A 14,028-nucleotide genomic window follows, 5' to 3' on the forward strand; every position below is an offset into this window, starting at 1 on the left:
CAGAAATTCCCAGCCATCTGTGTGTGTAGTAGCTGTACAGTTTTGCATGATAGCCAAACTTCTTAGTTGAATACAGTATCAAAAATTTTAGGACGGGGCTTCCCTGGTGGCACAGTGGTTGAGAGTCCGCCTGCCAATGCAGGGGACACGGGTTCGAGCCCTGGTCTGGGAGGATCCCACATGCCGCGGAGCAACTAGGCCCGTGAGCCACAACTACTGAGCCTGCGCGTCTGGAGCCTGTGCTCCGCAACAAGAGAGGCCGCGATAGTGAGAGGCCCACGCACCGCGATGAAGAGTGGCCCCCGCTTGCCGCAGCCAGAGGAGGCCCACGCACAGAAACGAAGACCCAACACAGCCATAAATAAATTAATTAATTAATAATTTAAAAAAAATTTTAGGAAACTAAATTAGTCCTATGAGTTTTAATTTATGAATACTAAATTTAGCTATACTTTAACTCAGTAAAAACCAAAGTATAGAATTGTATTTTATTCCTGTATAGAAACAAACGGAATATTTACATATTTTTAAAAAATTAGTTCTGAGCCCATCCTGTGGTCTACCACTGGGCCTAAAACCATATTTTAAGAATAGGAAGTTATGATATTGTTATACAGGTGATTTCCATTGGTGGCATATATGCCAATCCCGAAGCTATTTGCCAAAATTCCTATGGCTTTACTTTATTGGGCTAGTTGAGATATTATCGGTTTTAGTTTCCAAACCTCATTTTAAAAAAATATCACCCAGGGCCTCCCTGGTGGCGCAGTGGTTGAGAGTCCGCCTGCCGATGCAGGGGACGCGGGTTCATGCCCCGGTCTGGGAGGATCCCACATGCCGCGGAGCGGCTGGGCCTGTGAGCCATGGCCGCTGGGCCTGCGCGTCCGGAGCCTGTGCTCCACAACGGGAGAGGCCACAACAGTGAGAGGCCCGTGTAACGCAAAAAAAAAAAAAAAAAAAAAATCACCTTACCCCTTCTTCTTTCATTCCATCTGCATGAATGTTTCACATTCACAATGCAACATTTAGTTCTCTGAATTTAAGCAGCCGCTGCAACTATACTGCTATATTCAGTAGAATAAAATCCAGTGGTTGTGTTAACCTAAGACTGGGTAGAGAGATTTAATTTTAAATGTTTATTTTTTCACTCTTAAGATATTTCTAATGGAATGCTAACTGAATTTCTTGGAGGTTTTTTACTGTTTCATTTGAATACCCTTTCTTTAGAATTAGTAAATTTAATTAGCATCTAGCTAAAGGGAAATACCGTTTATACTGAATGTTGCTGAGGGACCTGCACCAAGCGTAAATAAGTCATACTTGGGTTAGGAGCTTAACCAAATACACCCAGAACACGTAAGTAAACAAACAAGGGCTTGAATGTGATAGATAAAGCAATTTTTTCAATATTGGTGTATGAAATGGAAGTTGTTTTGTTGTTTGATTTTTTTCTCTTCCTTTCACTTTAATGATACAGAATCATTTTTTCTTAGGAAATGTTATAATATGTATATGTCTTGTTATGGTTCTACATACATTAGACTACAGTTGAACCCTGAACAACATGAGGGTTGGGGCTCCACCCCTCCCACAGTTGAAAACTGAGCACATAACTTTACAGCTGGCCTCTGCAGTTCCACATCCACAGATTCAGCCAGCTACAGATCATGTAGTACTGTAATATGTATTTATTTTTTAAAATCTTAGTATAAGTGGACCTGCATGGTTCAAACCCTTGTTGTTCAAGGGTTAGCTGCAATTATTTTTCAAATTTATATAGGAATATTTGAAATTAATAGTAAAACAACCATAAAGTACTTTCAAGTCTTATGTCTGTTTATATTTATTAATAATTTGGTGGTTTGACTATAGTTTTAGCATCCCTGTATCTCACTTATTCACTAGCACATGGAAGCAGAGAAGGGAAAAATGTCTTAGTTTCTTTCTTTCTTTTTTTAAACCAGTGCCCAAATTGGACTGATTCCCTTTGCAGTGATTTCCCAGTACTCTTAAAGTGAAATGAAATTCTTTCCTTGGTCTAAAGTCCATACAGAAGCTGCCCCCCTGCTTTACATCTTTTGCTGACAGCCTCTTTGACTATGTTCTGATACTTGCATTTTTTCCTCTTCTCATATATCAACCCGTTTCCATCTTAGTGTCTTTGTCCTTGCTTTAACCTATGTCTAGAACATACTCCCCTAGGTCCTTTTTGATATTTAGATCAAGATTACCTCCCTAAAACTCAGTGCAAGTTAGTGTAATACAGTCATTATCACACCACCCTTTCTAATTTTCTTCATAACACTTACTGTTATTTAGGATTATTTTATTTCTGGACTAAATTGTTTCTCTTCTGCTTTCTTACCCCCACTGTGGAGTGTAAGTTCAAACCAGAGTGTAAGGAGAAACTGTCTTTTTCATTGTATCCTTAAGATCTAAATTCTAGAATATCACTTGATTCGTGGTACTCATTAAATAGTTGTTGAACTTACGAATCAGTCGGTTGTTCCATCTGTAAGTATTAGATGTATTCTGAAGAATACCTTCAATAAGATGTATTCTGAGGAATACTTTTGGCTTATGTATTTTGGGCTGAAAGTTGTCAACATTTTAGTATTTCCATTTGATTAAATTTATCTTATTTTTTGTTGGTTGTTAATAAGAAATAATAAGTGTTAATCTTAATATCTAGAATTACAATTTCATTTTGACAGGTTGACTTTGGCAGAATATCATGAACAGGAAGAAATTTTCAAACTTAGACTAGGACATCTCAAAAAGGTATGTGAAACATATCCTGGATTTTTAGTTTACCAGAGGTTGTGGAAAGTTGTGTTATAAGTTTCTTATTGAAGAAGTCAAAACTTAAGAGAGAAAGCACCTAAATTAAAAACTTTGGACCAAAAAACAGGGGCATTAAAGTTGCATTTTTATGTTGAATATATTAAAATAACATTCCTTTACCTTGTGACAACTTACAGACATTTGAGATGCTGATGATACCATGTCCCTGTAATGGAGGAATAATTCCTGGCCAGACCTCCAGGTTCTTACAATTACTCTGTTAAATGCTATCTTTTTGTTAAAAAATGCTTCATTTTTAAGATGAAATGTAAGATTCCATATTGTTTGTGTCCATTTCATAATAAATTGAAATAAGTATAAATTAATAACAAACTGTTTCTTTGGCTTAACTTTGAAGATATTGAATGCTCAATTAAATGTTTCAATTAAAAATGTACATTGGCAAATTTAGTAGAACCTGATCATCAGTAATAATATGAAGTGATATAATTTAGAAAAACATTGTTATATGTTATTAGTAAATTTTTATAATGTGTAGCTTTGTACTTGTTTGTAAACTCTGGAATTGTAATCAGTTCATTGTTTTTTAGTTCAAACCACTTCAAAGAAATAATAGAGTAGATTTTCCCCCTCAAAATGAAGTTACCGACAGATATAAAATTCTTTGCCTTTGATCCAATTTTTAAATTCTGCTTTCTGCTTGTCACGTTACTTACGTTTTTTTAATAGGCTGAATAATAGCTAAACCTGAGTTAGTGAACTAATTGAAGATAGTATCTATGAAGTCATCTCCCTGGGGTAGGGTAAGGTAGGTCAGAGAAACCCATTCTTGCAGCAGCTACCATCTCACTATAGATGTTTTTGTTTTTGGAATGTTATCACCATGCTTCAGATCCCTGCCATTTAACTACAGGGAAAAGAAAAAAATTATGTTTTGTGTGTATATGTATATACACATATATATATGTGTGTGTAATTTGTGTTAGTGTTCTTTACTATGTCATATCTGTCTATGCCTCTGCTCAGAAAAGTTTCAACCTAAACTACTTGAACAGTACATTCTAAAATGATTTATTCTGCTCTGTTTTGATTTTGTATTCTATTGTAATTATTGACATTTCTCTTGCTCTTTGGTATAAGCAGGCAACTTCAGTCTGTTTTGTATCCGATGGAGTTGTAATGGGACTATGGAAGGGAAGAGGGGATTTTGTAGTTCAGAATTAGTACAAGTATTTGTCTGCCCACCTAAGCTATTTTGATAATAAATTCATAGAGACCTGTGTTTGATGTCCCATATAAAGATTTATCAATTATTTTCTAACCAGCCTCTCATGATAATGGGATACTAAAGAATATAATTAACTGGAGGGTTATTATTTTCACATATAATAGTAAATTTCAAATTACTCTTTCTAATGATGAGATTTTATGAAAACTTATTATAAAATCTGAAATTATAAAGCAGTTAAATTAGGAATCAACTATTTGTATTACAAAAACGCTTAAAAGGATTCAGAGGAGGTTTTGTTTTTATTTTTGGTTGGTGGGTGGTTGGTTGATTTTAAAGCTTTCCTGGTACATTGAAAATATTTCATTTCTCTGAAACACTTCTATTTTGTAAGTGAGGTACATATACTTAAATGTCTAGATATTATATAAACAGTTGTAAGCTGTTGTAGATTACTACACCTTTTCTTCTAACCTCCATATTATCTTCTTTCCCAGTGTTTGACTTCTCCATTTTTTGTATTTACTCATTCTTTCTAATAATTGTCCCCTCCATAATCTTTTTCCTATTTTATTTTTTTTCAGCTTTTATCAAATTTGCTGAGCAGTTTTAGATTTCTAACTTTATCTTCTTCTTAACCAATTTACAACATTACTTTTCTTTGATCTCCATCATGGAATATTTTGGGAGAGTGGATGAAATAATGCTGAAATATACTATCATGTCTTGAATCCTCACATTTTCTTCTGAAAGACCATTTTGGGTGAGGAGAATGAATGCATTATGAAGAAAGTGGCTAGTAGTACACACAGAGAACAAAATTGAGTAAGTAGTGTCACCTTAGAGCACAAATAAATAGCAGTTGCCTGCTTACCACTGGGTATTAATTTTTGAGTCATACAATTTAAAAATAATAATCATTCAGTTACATGTGTTAAAAATAAGTTATTTGGCATTCTAAAGCACAGTTGAAAAGTAGGGCATTAAAAATAGGTCATTTTGGGGGCTTCCCTGGTGGCGCAGTGGTTGAGAGTCCGCCTGCCGATGCAGGGGACACGGGTTCGTGCCCCTATCCCGGAAGATCCCACATGCCGCGCAGCGGCTGGGCCCGCGAGCCATGCCGCGGAGCCTGTGTGTCCGGAGCCTGTGCTCCGCAACGGGAGAGGCCACAGCAATGAGAGGCCCGCGTACAGCAAAAAAAAAAAAAAAAAAAAAAAAAAAAAAAAAAAAAAAAAAAAATAGGTCATTTTGTTTTCTAAAACACAGGTAGATTGGACACTTTTAACACATAGAGAGCAAGCTTGAGTTAAAAGAAAAGATGTTATCACCTCTGTCTTAAGCCAACATGAACTATGCCCTGACATGTAACTATATAGCTTCTGCCATAGGCTGGATCTGATCTGTGAATATTTGGTGTCCATGTAACCTGCATAGGAATTAATCATGTGACCTACATCAGCTTAGGGTTTAGATATGGAGCCCAGCATACTCCTGCATTAGCAAAGGTGACTGTCACTCTCCCTTTAATAAAAACTCTTGAAGTTAAATGGAATTATTAGATTAAATTTGTTGACACCAAAGGAAAAAATGTCCATCATTGACAAAACCCATACCATTTGGACACAGGAGACTAGAAGGCCTATTTACTTTTTCTTGAGATAAATAATTTATGATGTGCATTGTATTTTATAAAGATAATCATAATAATTGAATAGAGAAGCTGAAATATGAGGAAGTATATTTACCATTGAATAAATCATAAAATTCAGTTCATGTTCTATACTATTCTGTAGGGTTAGAAACATAATAAATCCAAATCCAATGAATCTGTTAGTGTGATAGAGTAACAAATGAGAGTTGAGCAGTAAGTCCATGGCTAAAATAAATACATATTTCTGGTAACCACCAAATAGTAAATGTAAACTTAAGAGCTTATTTTCTTTTGAAATTAGGAAAGTTATTATGCAGCATCATCTTTTTAATATAGCAAGGATTATTTAATATTTATTGTTTTAGTTATTAATCAGTTTGTGAAATTATTGCTCATTCACCAAAATTCACTTTATTTCCACACTGCCTAAGTCAGGCATGATTCAAATTCCCATTTCAGGAGAATTACATAATATTACATTTTATTCACTTTGAAGTTTTAACCATTCTAAAGTGAACATTAATGTTAAATTTGAATGCCAAGATCTTCTCTGTTTGCTTTGTCTAAATTAATACAGCTAGGAACTGGCAAAGCGAAAACTTGAACTTTTTCTTGCTGCTCTTTCTTTTTTTTTTCCTCCTATTTCAGTGGCAGTACCCTTAGCTTTATTCCTACAATTCTCTAGTTGTAGATAAACAGCAAGTTGATCCTTTTGTATTCAGAAGAATTAATTCACTCGTAGCTTTCTCTGCATGTTTCTTAGAGTAGTGTGAATGTTTGCTCTTTTTTTTTTTTCCCAGAAACATGCTGTTTCATTTTCATTGCAGATAAAGGAGAGCAGTTAAGTTTTTCACACACACATACTTCTTTCTTTCTCTTATATATTACTTTCCTTGGGTATCCTGTTAGTGACTGTTCTATCAACTAGAATATTTCTTTATTATTAGCTGCTTCATTGTTTTTCATTCTAAGTTTATTTATTTATTTATTTATTTTTTGCGGTACGTGGGCCTCTCACTGTGGTGGCCTCTCCCGTTGCAGAGCACAGGCTCCGGACGCGCAGGCTCAGAGGCCATGGCTCACGGGCCCAGCCGCTCTGCAGCATGTGGGATCTTCCCGGACCGGGGCACGAACCCGTATCCCCTGCCTCGGCAGGCGGACTCTCAACCGCTGCGCCACCAGGGAAGCCCCTAAGTTTATTTTTAAAGGTCAACAGGGAAAGCACCTTTTTTTGGTTAAAATGTGTAAATACACTCTAGTATAATTTTACCTTTTATAGAGCTAAAGATTTAATTGAATAGAACAGAAAAGAGCTATATAGTAAAGTATATGGAGACTGTACAAATTATTCCTAAAACTTATTAAAAAATAACTTTTTTGCTACTAGTAATGATGCACAGACTTCCTTAATTATCACTCATGAAAAGCTTGTAGTTGCGATGGGAATAATCTCCTGTCTGCAACAAGTTGTTCCTTTGAGGCCGAGCAGCTACCTCCCATGTAGAATCCCATCCCACCTGGGCCACGTGTGGGGTCTCTGGAGTTAAGGAAACTGATAAACCACATCCAGTTAGCTTTTATGGTTGATCCTGTTTTGATACCAGTCTTTGATACAGTCTAGTTATGGGACAGTCATTTATCTTTGTGATTTGAGGAGTTCTGCTAGGTTGTTGTTTGTATAGTTCAGATCTTTATTCTGGAATTGAAGAAAACTACGTGGATGTGCTTTCCAAGAATTGTTACTAAACTAACACAAACAACTTTTTAAAAAATCCCTGAAAAACCGTTTTCCTTGTAATAGATGATCTCCGTAGTCATATTATCATTTAAAAGATACAAGTTACCAATCATAATATGCCAAAATAAAGAGGAAGTAAGAATTTTGAAAGTTATTGGGACCAATAACTATGTCATGCCACTGCTATTATTCAAGTTTGTGATGTGAACAGCATGTGGAGGTGTTGCTTCTTATTTTCTAGTCTTCGAATTTTTTTGTCTTCTGGATTTTAAATATTTGATTAGTTGGAGAGACTGCGTATAGAAGATTTGACATCTCAATATGGAATATTAGATAGTATTGTAGGGATTGGCTTTAATGTATGTGTTTTGGGGTGTGTGTGTGTGAGAGAGAGAGAGAGAGAAGCCCTGAATATAAGTGTCAGAAATTTTTATTGGAAAAACATAACCAACTTGTAATTGAAACAGGATTAGTCAAGAACCATCAGCACCAACACAAGTGTATCTTTGCAGACCGAAGGAATCAGCTAAACAATTACAGTCATCTCAATCTCTACTAAAACAAAAATCGCATCCAACATGCCACCTGACACCATTTCTTTCTCTCTCTCTCCTTTGCTCCTTGCGATGTGGCATTCATCTCTCCTTGTGCCTCCGTTCTGAAGAGATAACAGTATAGCAACAACTCTGCCACTGAAATCCTGTTCTCTGACCGATTTTGGCACCTGCAAAGAGAAACAACCAGTAACAGGCAGCCGCAGCATCAGTATTAATCTTCCATGATGAAATCTTTACAGGTCAAGAACAAGCACACAGCTCTTTTCTCACTCCTTCACAGTGGACCATGCAACTAGTTGAAATGGAAGACAATGGATTGTCTGCAAGCCTTTTGAACAGTGGAGGATACAGGGCACTGGTTTTAGGTGAATTAACCCCCAAATATTCTTGAAGTTTGATATCTCCTTTGGTCTTTCTTTCTAGAATACCACTGTCATCTGATTTATCAAATCCTTATTATGACCACAAAGAATAAGTTTGCATATGTGGCATCTCGTCACTTTAGTTTCGAATAAAAATATGAAAATACTTAATGCTAGAGGGATTAATCTCTAAAACTGTGTGTGCACCTTTATATTCAAGAAATTTTTCTCTCAGAGCCAACCACCTTGTACATTATGTTTCTCTAGAACATAACACAAGATGCTACTTGTGTAGGAAGTAGTTTTCAGTGGAAATCTAGTGAAAATGCATTATACTAGAAAAAGTCACCATTAAGCCTGTGAAGAATATTATGAGGTTCCTGACTTCTTGGCATGTGTGGGCAAGAAAAGTGCCAAGAAGAGTGTTGGAATTCTAAACTTGACATTTTGTGCTTAGTACTGCTTCCATTTAAAAATGAGTACTATCTGTGAAATCTGCCTGTGCTGAGAGAACATGGAACTAGCTGTAGATAGGAAAGCTCCCAGTGTATACTCTACTTCCTACTCTCATTGTAAACCTACAAACATATTCCTGGCTTTTTCCCCACCATTTATAATTATACGTCTTTACTTGGTAGTAGATGATTGTTCACTTACCAAAGTGAAAATTTAGCAGTAAAATGTGTTTTACTTCTGTAGTGTTTGATATATATCCAGTTATATAGGCAATGGAATTTTTTAAATTTTGGAAAGAATCTTAGAAGTCATGTTAACCATTGGTTAGAGCAGGGTTTAATTTATTCAGGTTTGTAAGTTCAGTGTAGAGATCACTGTTTCACAAAAAAGAGAGAACAACTGCTTGGCCACTGGCCAAGAACTGTAACTCCATGCTGTTTATATGCATATGTACAGAGAGAGTCTAGAAGATTAGGTTCTTCTCATTATTGTGTAGAAAGTTAAATCTTTTCATACTTAAAAAAAATATGGAATCCATCAAAGTCCTGAAAAAAGGTTAAAAGGAGGCAGAAAGCTGGAGGAAAGTATAGTAGTAAGGCATTGTACCTGTATGTGCTAAGGCTTGGTGTCAGCACCTTGGCTAGTGTTTTTAACATCAAGGAGCTTCATCCCCCTAATACAGTAGCTGTGATTTCTTTTTCAGGAAGTGTACTAAGTATTAAAGTTTGCCAGAGAGTTGAACTGTTACATTTATTTGCTGTTGAGAAGATAGGGCTGGGTTTGTTTAAACAGAATGGGGGAACTGACAGAATCAAAACCTGTCCATTTTAACACTTATTCCCATGTAAGGGTTTTGATGTATATATTTATGCATTTGAAGAGAGATTAACGACCCCCCACCCCCCAAAGAAGGAAATGAAGTGCAGAGAGAGGAAAACATGAAGGTTCTAAAGTAATCGAGTTAAACACACCTGAGGGAGATGCAGTATGCTCCCCTCAGTAATATCCAGCTCAGTGATTGAGGGTGGGCATGGAGGGGGCATATATATAGTTAGGAAAGAAAACCTCCCTAGGAATTTCATAATATTTATCCCTTTTCCTCCTCCTACCCTACTCCTCAATCTATACAACCATACTCAAGCAAAAATAGGATTATGGGCAGTAGTTTCAAAACCCATCTCTGTACATTCAACGTGGTTTTTTTGTTCGTTGGTTCATATTTCCAATGGCTCATGTCTCTCATATCCATATTTAAGATATATTAAAGAATATAATGAAGAAAAATTTGAGGACATTTAATAAGGATAAATTTGAAGTTAATTGGTAAAAATTTTCTTCTTCTTTTTTTCTGCACTGCCCTTTCTGTTAGCCTTTAATAGTGCCTTTTGTTAATTTCACATTTCACTCTCCTGGTGATAAACTTTTAGAATGACATTATAAGTATTTAATGAAATTAAAACTTAATTTGAGGACCTGGAGATACTAACTTTTGAGGGATTCGTATTGTTCATACTACTAAATGAATTTGGTGGTAAACTTGTTGAAACCTCGTTCTGAACTAGTTTTCCCAGACGGACTAATGCTGTTATGGTGCTGTTGAATATACTATTGTAAGTGATAAGCTTTTCTCTGCTTTCACCATCTTCATAATATACCACACAGAATTCTTCTACCAACCTTCATGGATTATAGGCAAGCTGAGAACGATATATCAGAAAATACTTTCTATCTTATCTTGGCTTTATAGAAAGTCTGCTCTTTGAAATTGAGGGTTTTTTTGTGGGGCTGACATGTAATATACATTAAAGATTTGCTAAAGAAGTTTAAACCAGGATGTTTAATTTTTTCAGGAAATCCATTAGTTTTACATGTGAAAATGCATTTTATAACTCTTTAAGCTTTATAGTTTAATGCCTACACACCCCCACTTAAAAAGAATTACCATTAAAGGAAGTGCTCAAAAATACCCCAAATCTGCCTAGCAGTTTTAATCTGGCATTTTACAGAGATACTACTGTTGCTGTAACGTAATTTTAGCTTAGAATGTTAAGCCAAGAGGATACTAAGTTGCCAGAAAGGACTTTGATTACAAATAGAAAGCATTTCTATGCTAAATATCTGGTGAGGGACAAACTGGTTTTACCTTCCATATAAATTTTTAAGTTAAAAATTTTAGAAGGTGGTGTGTTTTGCAGGTTACTTAAATGATGAGGCAATATTGAGATCTGTTGTTGTATACTTGTCTAACCTGGGTTTTTTATATATTTAAGTAATTCAGAATATTAGATCTTATTTTAAAATACTGTTAAAATAGCTGTAGTGTGTACTGTTAAGGTCCATTGCTATATCTTTTTGTTTAAATGGAAAAGAGCCATGTCCTTTTATTGTATGTGATTACCAAACCTACTCTCTCTTTAATGGGATCTTCTTACTCCTGTCCCTTCAACACCATAATTGTCTACAGAGACCAGTTCCCTTCCAGAGATGCTGTTTGTTTCTTCTTAGACCTTCTCTGCTTTAATTGCTTAGCTGGTGGATGACTTGAGGATTGAAACTTGGTATTCTTATTAAGCATGATCTAGCTGTCTGGATTGCCTCTCTTTTTTATTTTAATAATTTGGACTACCTTTGCCATGCGTTTCAGGATTCCATTCCATAATGATTCAGATCAGTTTTGAGCCCAGGTCTGCCTTGCTTCTCCTGAACCCTCTGAAAACGATTAATTCTGAGGATGGCCCAGAGGCTAATGTCGGTCTCAAGCAAGGAGAGCGTGGCCTACAGTATATAGATCTTTGGAAATGATCTGCAGTAAAGATAAGTTTAGTTGCTAAGACTACCATATTCTAGACTGTTGTACCTTGGGGCTAGACCAAAACTGGGCCTTGCCCCTTTCTGTAAGGAGAGGATACTAAGCAGTATTGCCTAGTGTTTGCCTAAACGTATGTGTATTAATCTGTTCAGGCTGCCATAACAAAATACCATAGACTGGACGGCTTAAACAAGAGAAACTTATTTCTCACACTTGTAGAGGCTGGAAGTCTAAGATCAAGGTCCAGCAGGGTTTAATTTCTGATGGGGGGCTCTCTTCCTCGTCTGTAGATGGCTGTCCTCTCAAGCCTTCACATGATTTTTTTCTCTGTGCTCCCACAAAGAGATGGTGGGGTTGGAAGGAGAGATCTCTTTCTCTCTCTTCCTCCTCAAAAAGCCACTAATCCCATCATGAGGGCTCCACTCTCATGACCTAAGCTAGCTCTAATTACCTCACGAAGTCCCCTTCTCCAAATACTATCACATTGGGGTTTAGGGCTTAGACATACAAAATTTGGGAGGAACACAAACCTTCAATCCATAATAGCATGTATACTTTTTCTCAGTGGGATTTGAGAGAAGTTACTTAGAGTTATTGAATTATCTTTCCTCTAGAAGTGTGTCACTTTAAGGTCCAGGATATTGTGGAATAAATATTAAATTACAATATGGAAGATGTAAATATATTTCACTGATGACTATGGAGGATTTATGTCTATTTGCATATGACTTTGTTATAGTTCCTTCCCTTGACATGGCTCTTAAATACCTAGGATCCAGCTTTTTTTTTAAACTAGTGCTCTTGACATTTTGTTTCTTCCTGTAAACTTTACAATTCAAACTGAATGAAGCTTGCCTGTGCTTTTGTATTGTAAGATCTTATGGGGCATACTTGTCATGTTTTATAGAGGGTAAAAAGCTTGCTTAGCTGGCACAGACATTTTATTTTCTTTAGTAAGTATATTGTGATATTGATTACTGCCATTGTATAAACATCTGAAGATTACCAAAAATTATAAAACAAATGTAATTATGTGTCAACAATCTAGTTGAATATCATAATTATATATTTATGAGTTAATAAAATTTAATATCTATAAATTCATTTTAAAAATAGTATCCTCATACCACATTTTCAAACGAAAGCTGAAACAAGTATTTTTGCTGGTATTCTAATAGGCATTTCACCGTTTTATCAGATTATTTAAAATTATACCAACTTACTAAGTGTTTAGTAGCTTCCTACATGTATAAGAAATTAATGGCAGGTTTTAAGGCAGCAAACATTAGTAATCTGAAGAAAGAAAGTTACCACTTTCTGTGTTCTGTGGCATAAGTGAATTTGAATTTTTTCATACTCATGGGCACAGCTATATGGCCAGTTTCTTATTCTGCTTTATATAACTAAATGGAGAAAACTGAACTGTGGTTTGACTTTATTGTTCCAAAGCTTTTAAATCTATTCCCTCTCCTTATAATGAATCTTCAGCTATTTAATCCCCTGGGACATTATCTTACCTTTTTTCTTTTTTTCATTAAAATTAGAAATAGTTGTAACTGAAGCTACATTAAATGAGGAAATTTCAGAGAATTTAGTGTATCTGTTTTAGAAAACTCTTCCCAAAATTTTAGAAAAGTTCATCTTCACTTAAATATATTTATTTTTCTCTTTTTTTACTTAAATTTTATTTTGAAGGTTTCTATGTATCATCTGATGCCTAATTTACATTAAGTATCTCTGCAACAAGTAGTGGTTGTTTCATTTTAAAATAACTGAAATAATCTTAAGGTCAGGTGGAATATGAACAGCATACTTAGATTTAGTTTTTTAATCTGTGAACGTTTGTTTTTTGTTTTTCTTTATGATACTTAGAATATTCCTTTCCGTTTATGATACTTAGAATATTCCTTTCAGTTTAAGCCTTAGATAAATGGGTAATAGACTTTATATCTCTATTATCTGCTTTACGATGAAATAATATTTATATTTTCAAAGTAAATTTCAGAACTGTTGATTTTTTGAGATAAAGGATTTTTTAAAAAATATCAGAAGATAAATCATTAAGAGACAGTGCTAAAAAAAAAACCAAACAAATATTTAAATAATCTCTATTCCAGGTGGTATAGATTTATAATGGTAGTGGTACACATTTAGGCCAAGGCAATCTGGATTTGTTTACTTACTCAATAAATAGTTATTCAAAAATATTATAAAATTGGGCATTTGTAGAACTTTTTACTGAAATTTGGTATGTTCTTGTTTTTTAAGTAGTATTTAAATTTATATTGACAAATCAAGAGATATGTGTGTAATGGGTGATTTTATTTGTTTTGGTGTCTAATTTTTTTAAATGTTCTAAAAGTTGTATATTTTGAGACATGAAAAATATTTAGCAAAATGTTTAGATTAAATGAATGTTAAA

The 14,028-nt window shown here is 35.0% G+C and overlaps 1 protein-coding gene across 1 annotated transcript in view; it reads left to right on the plus strand.

Annotated features, from left to right (window-relative positions):
• The window catches only part of TLK1 (tousled like kinase 1), a 158,125-nt gene that overhangs the window by 124,199 nt on the left and 19,898 nt on the right, over positions 1-14,028 (plus strand). The window contains exon 12 of the mRNA XM_081243224.1: positions 2,715-2,781. Coding sequence (XP_081099350.1) covers positions 2,715-2,781 — 67 coding nt within the window. The remainder of the gene's footprint in view (positions 1-2,714; positions 2,782-14,028) is intronic.

The sequence above is a fragment of the Mesoplodon bidens genome, assembly GCF_964165515.1.
Source record: "Mesoplodon bidens genome assembly, chromosome: 8".
Taxonomy (NCBI): domain Eukaryota; kingdom Metazoa; phylum Chordata; class Mammalia; order Artiodactyla; family Ziphiidae; genus Mesoplodon; species Mesoplodon bidens.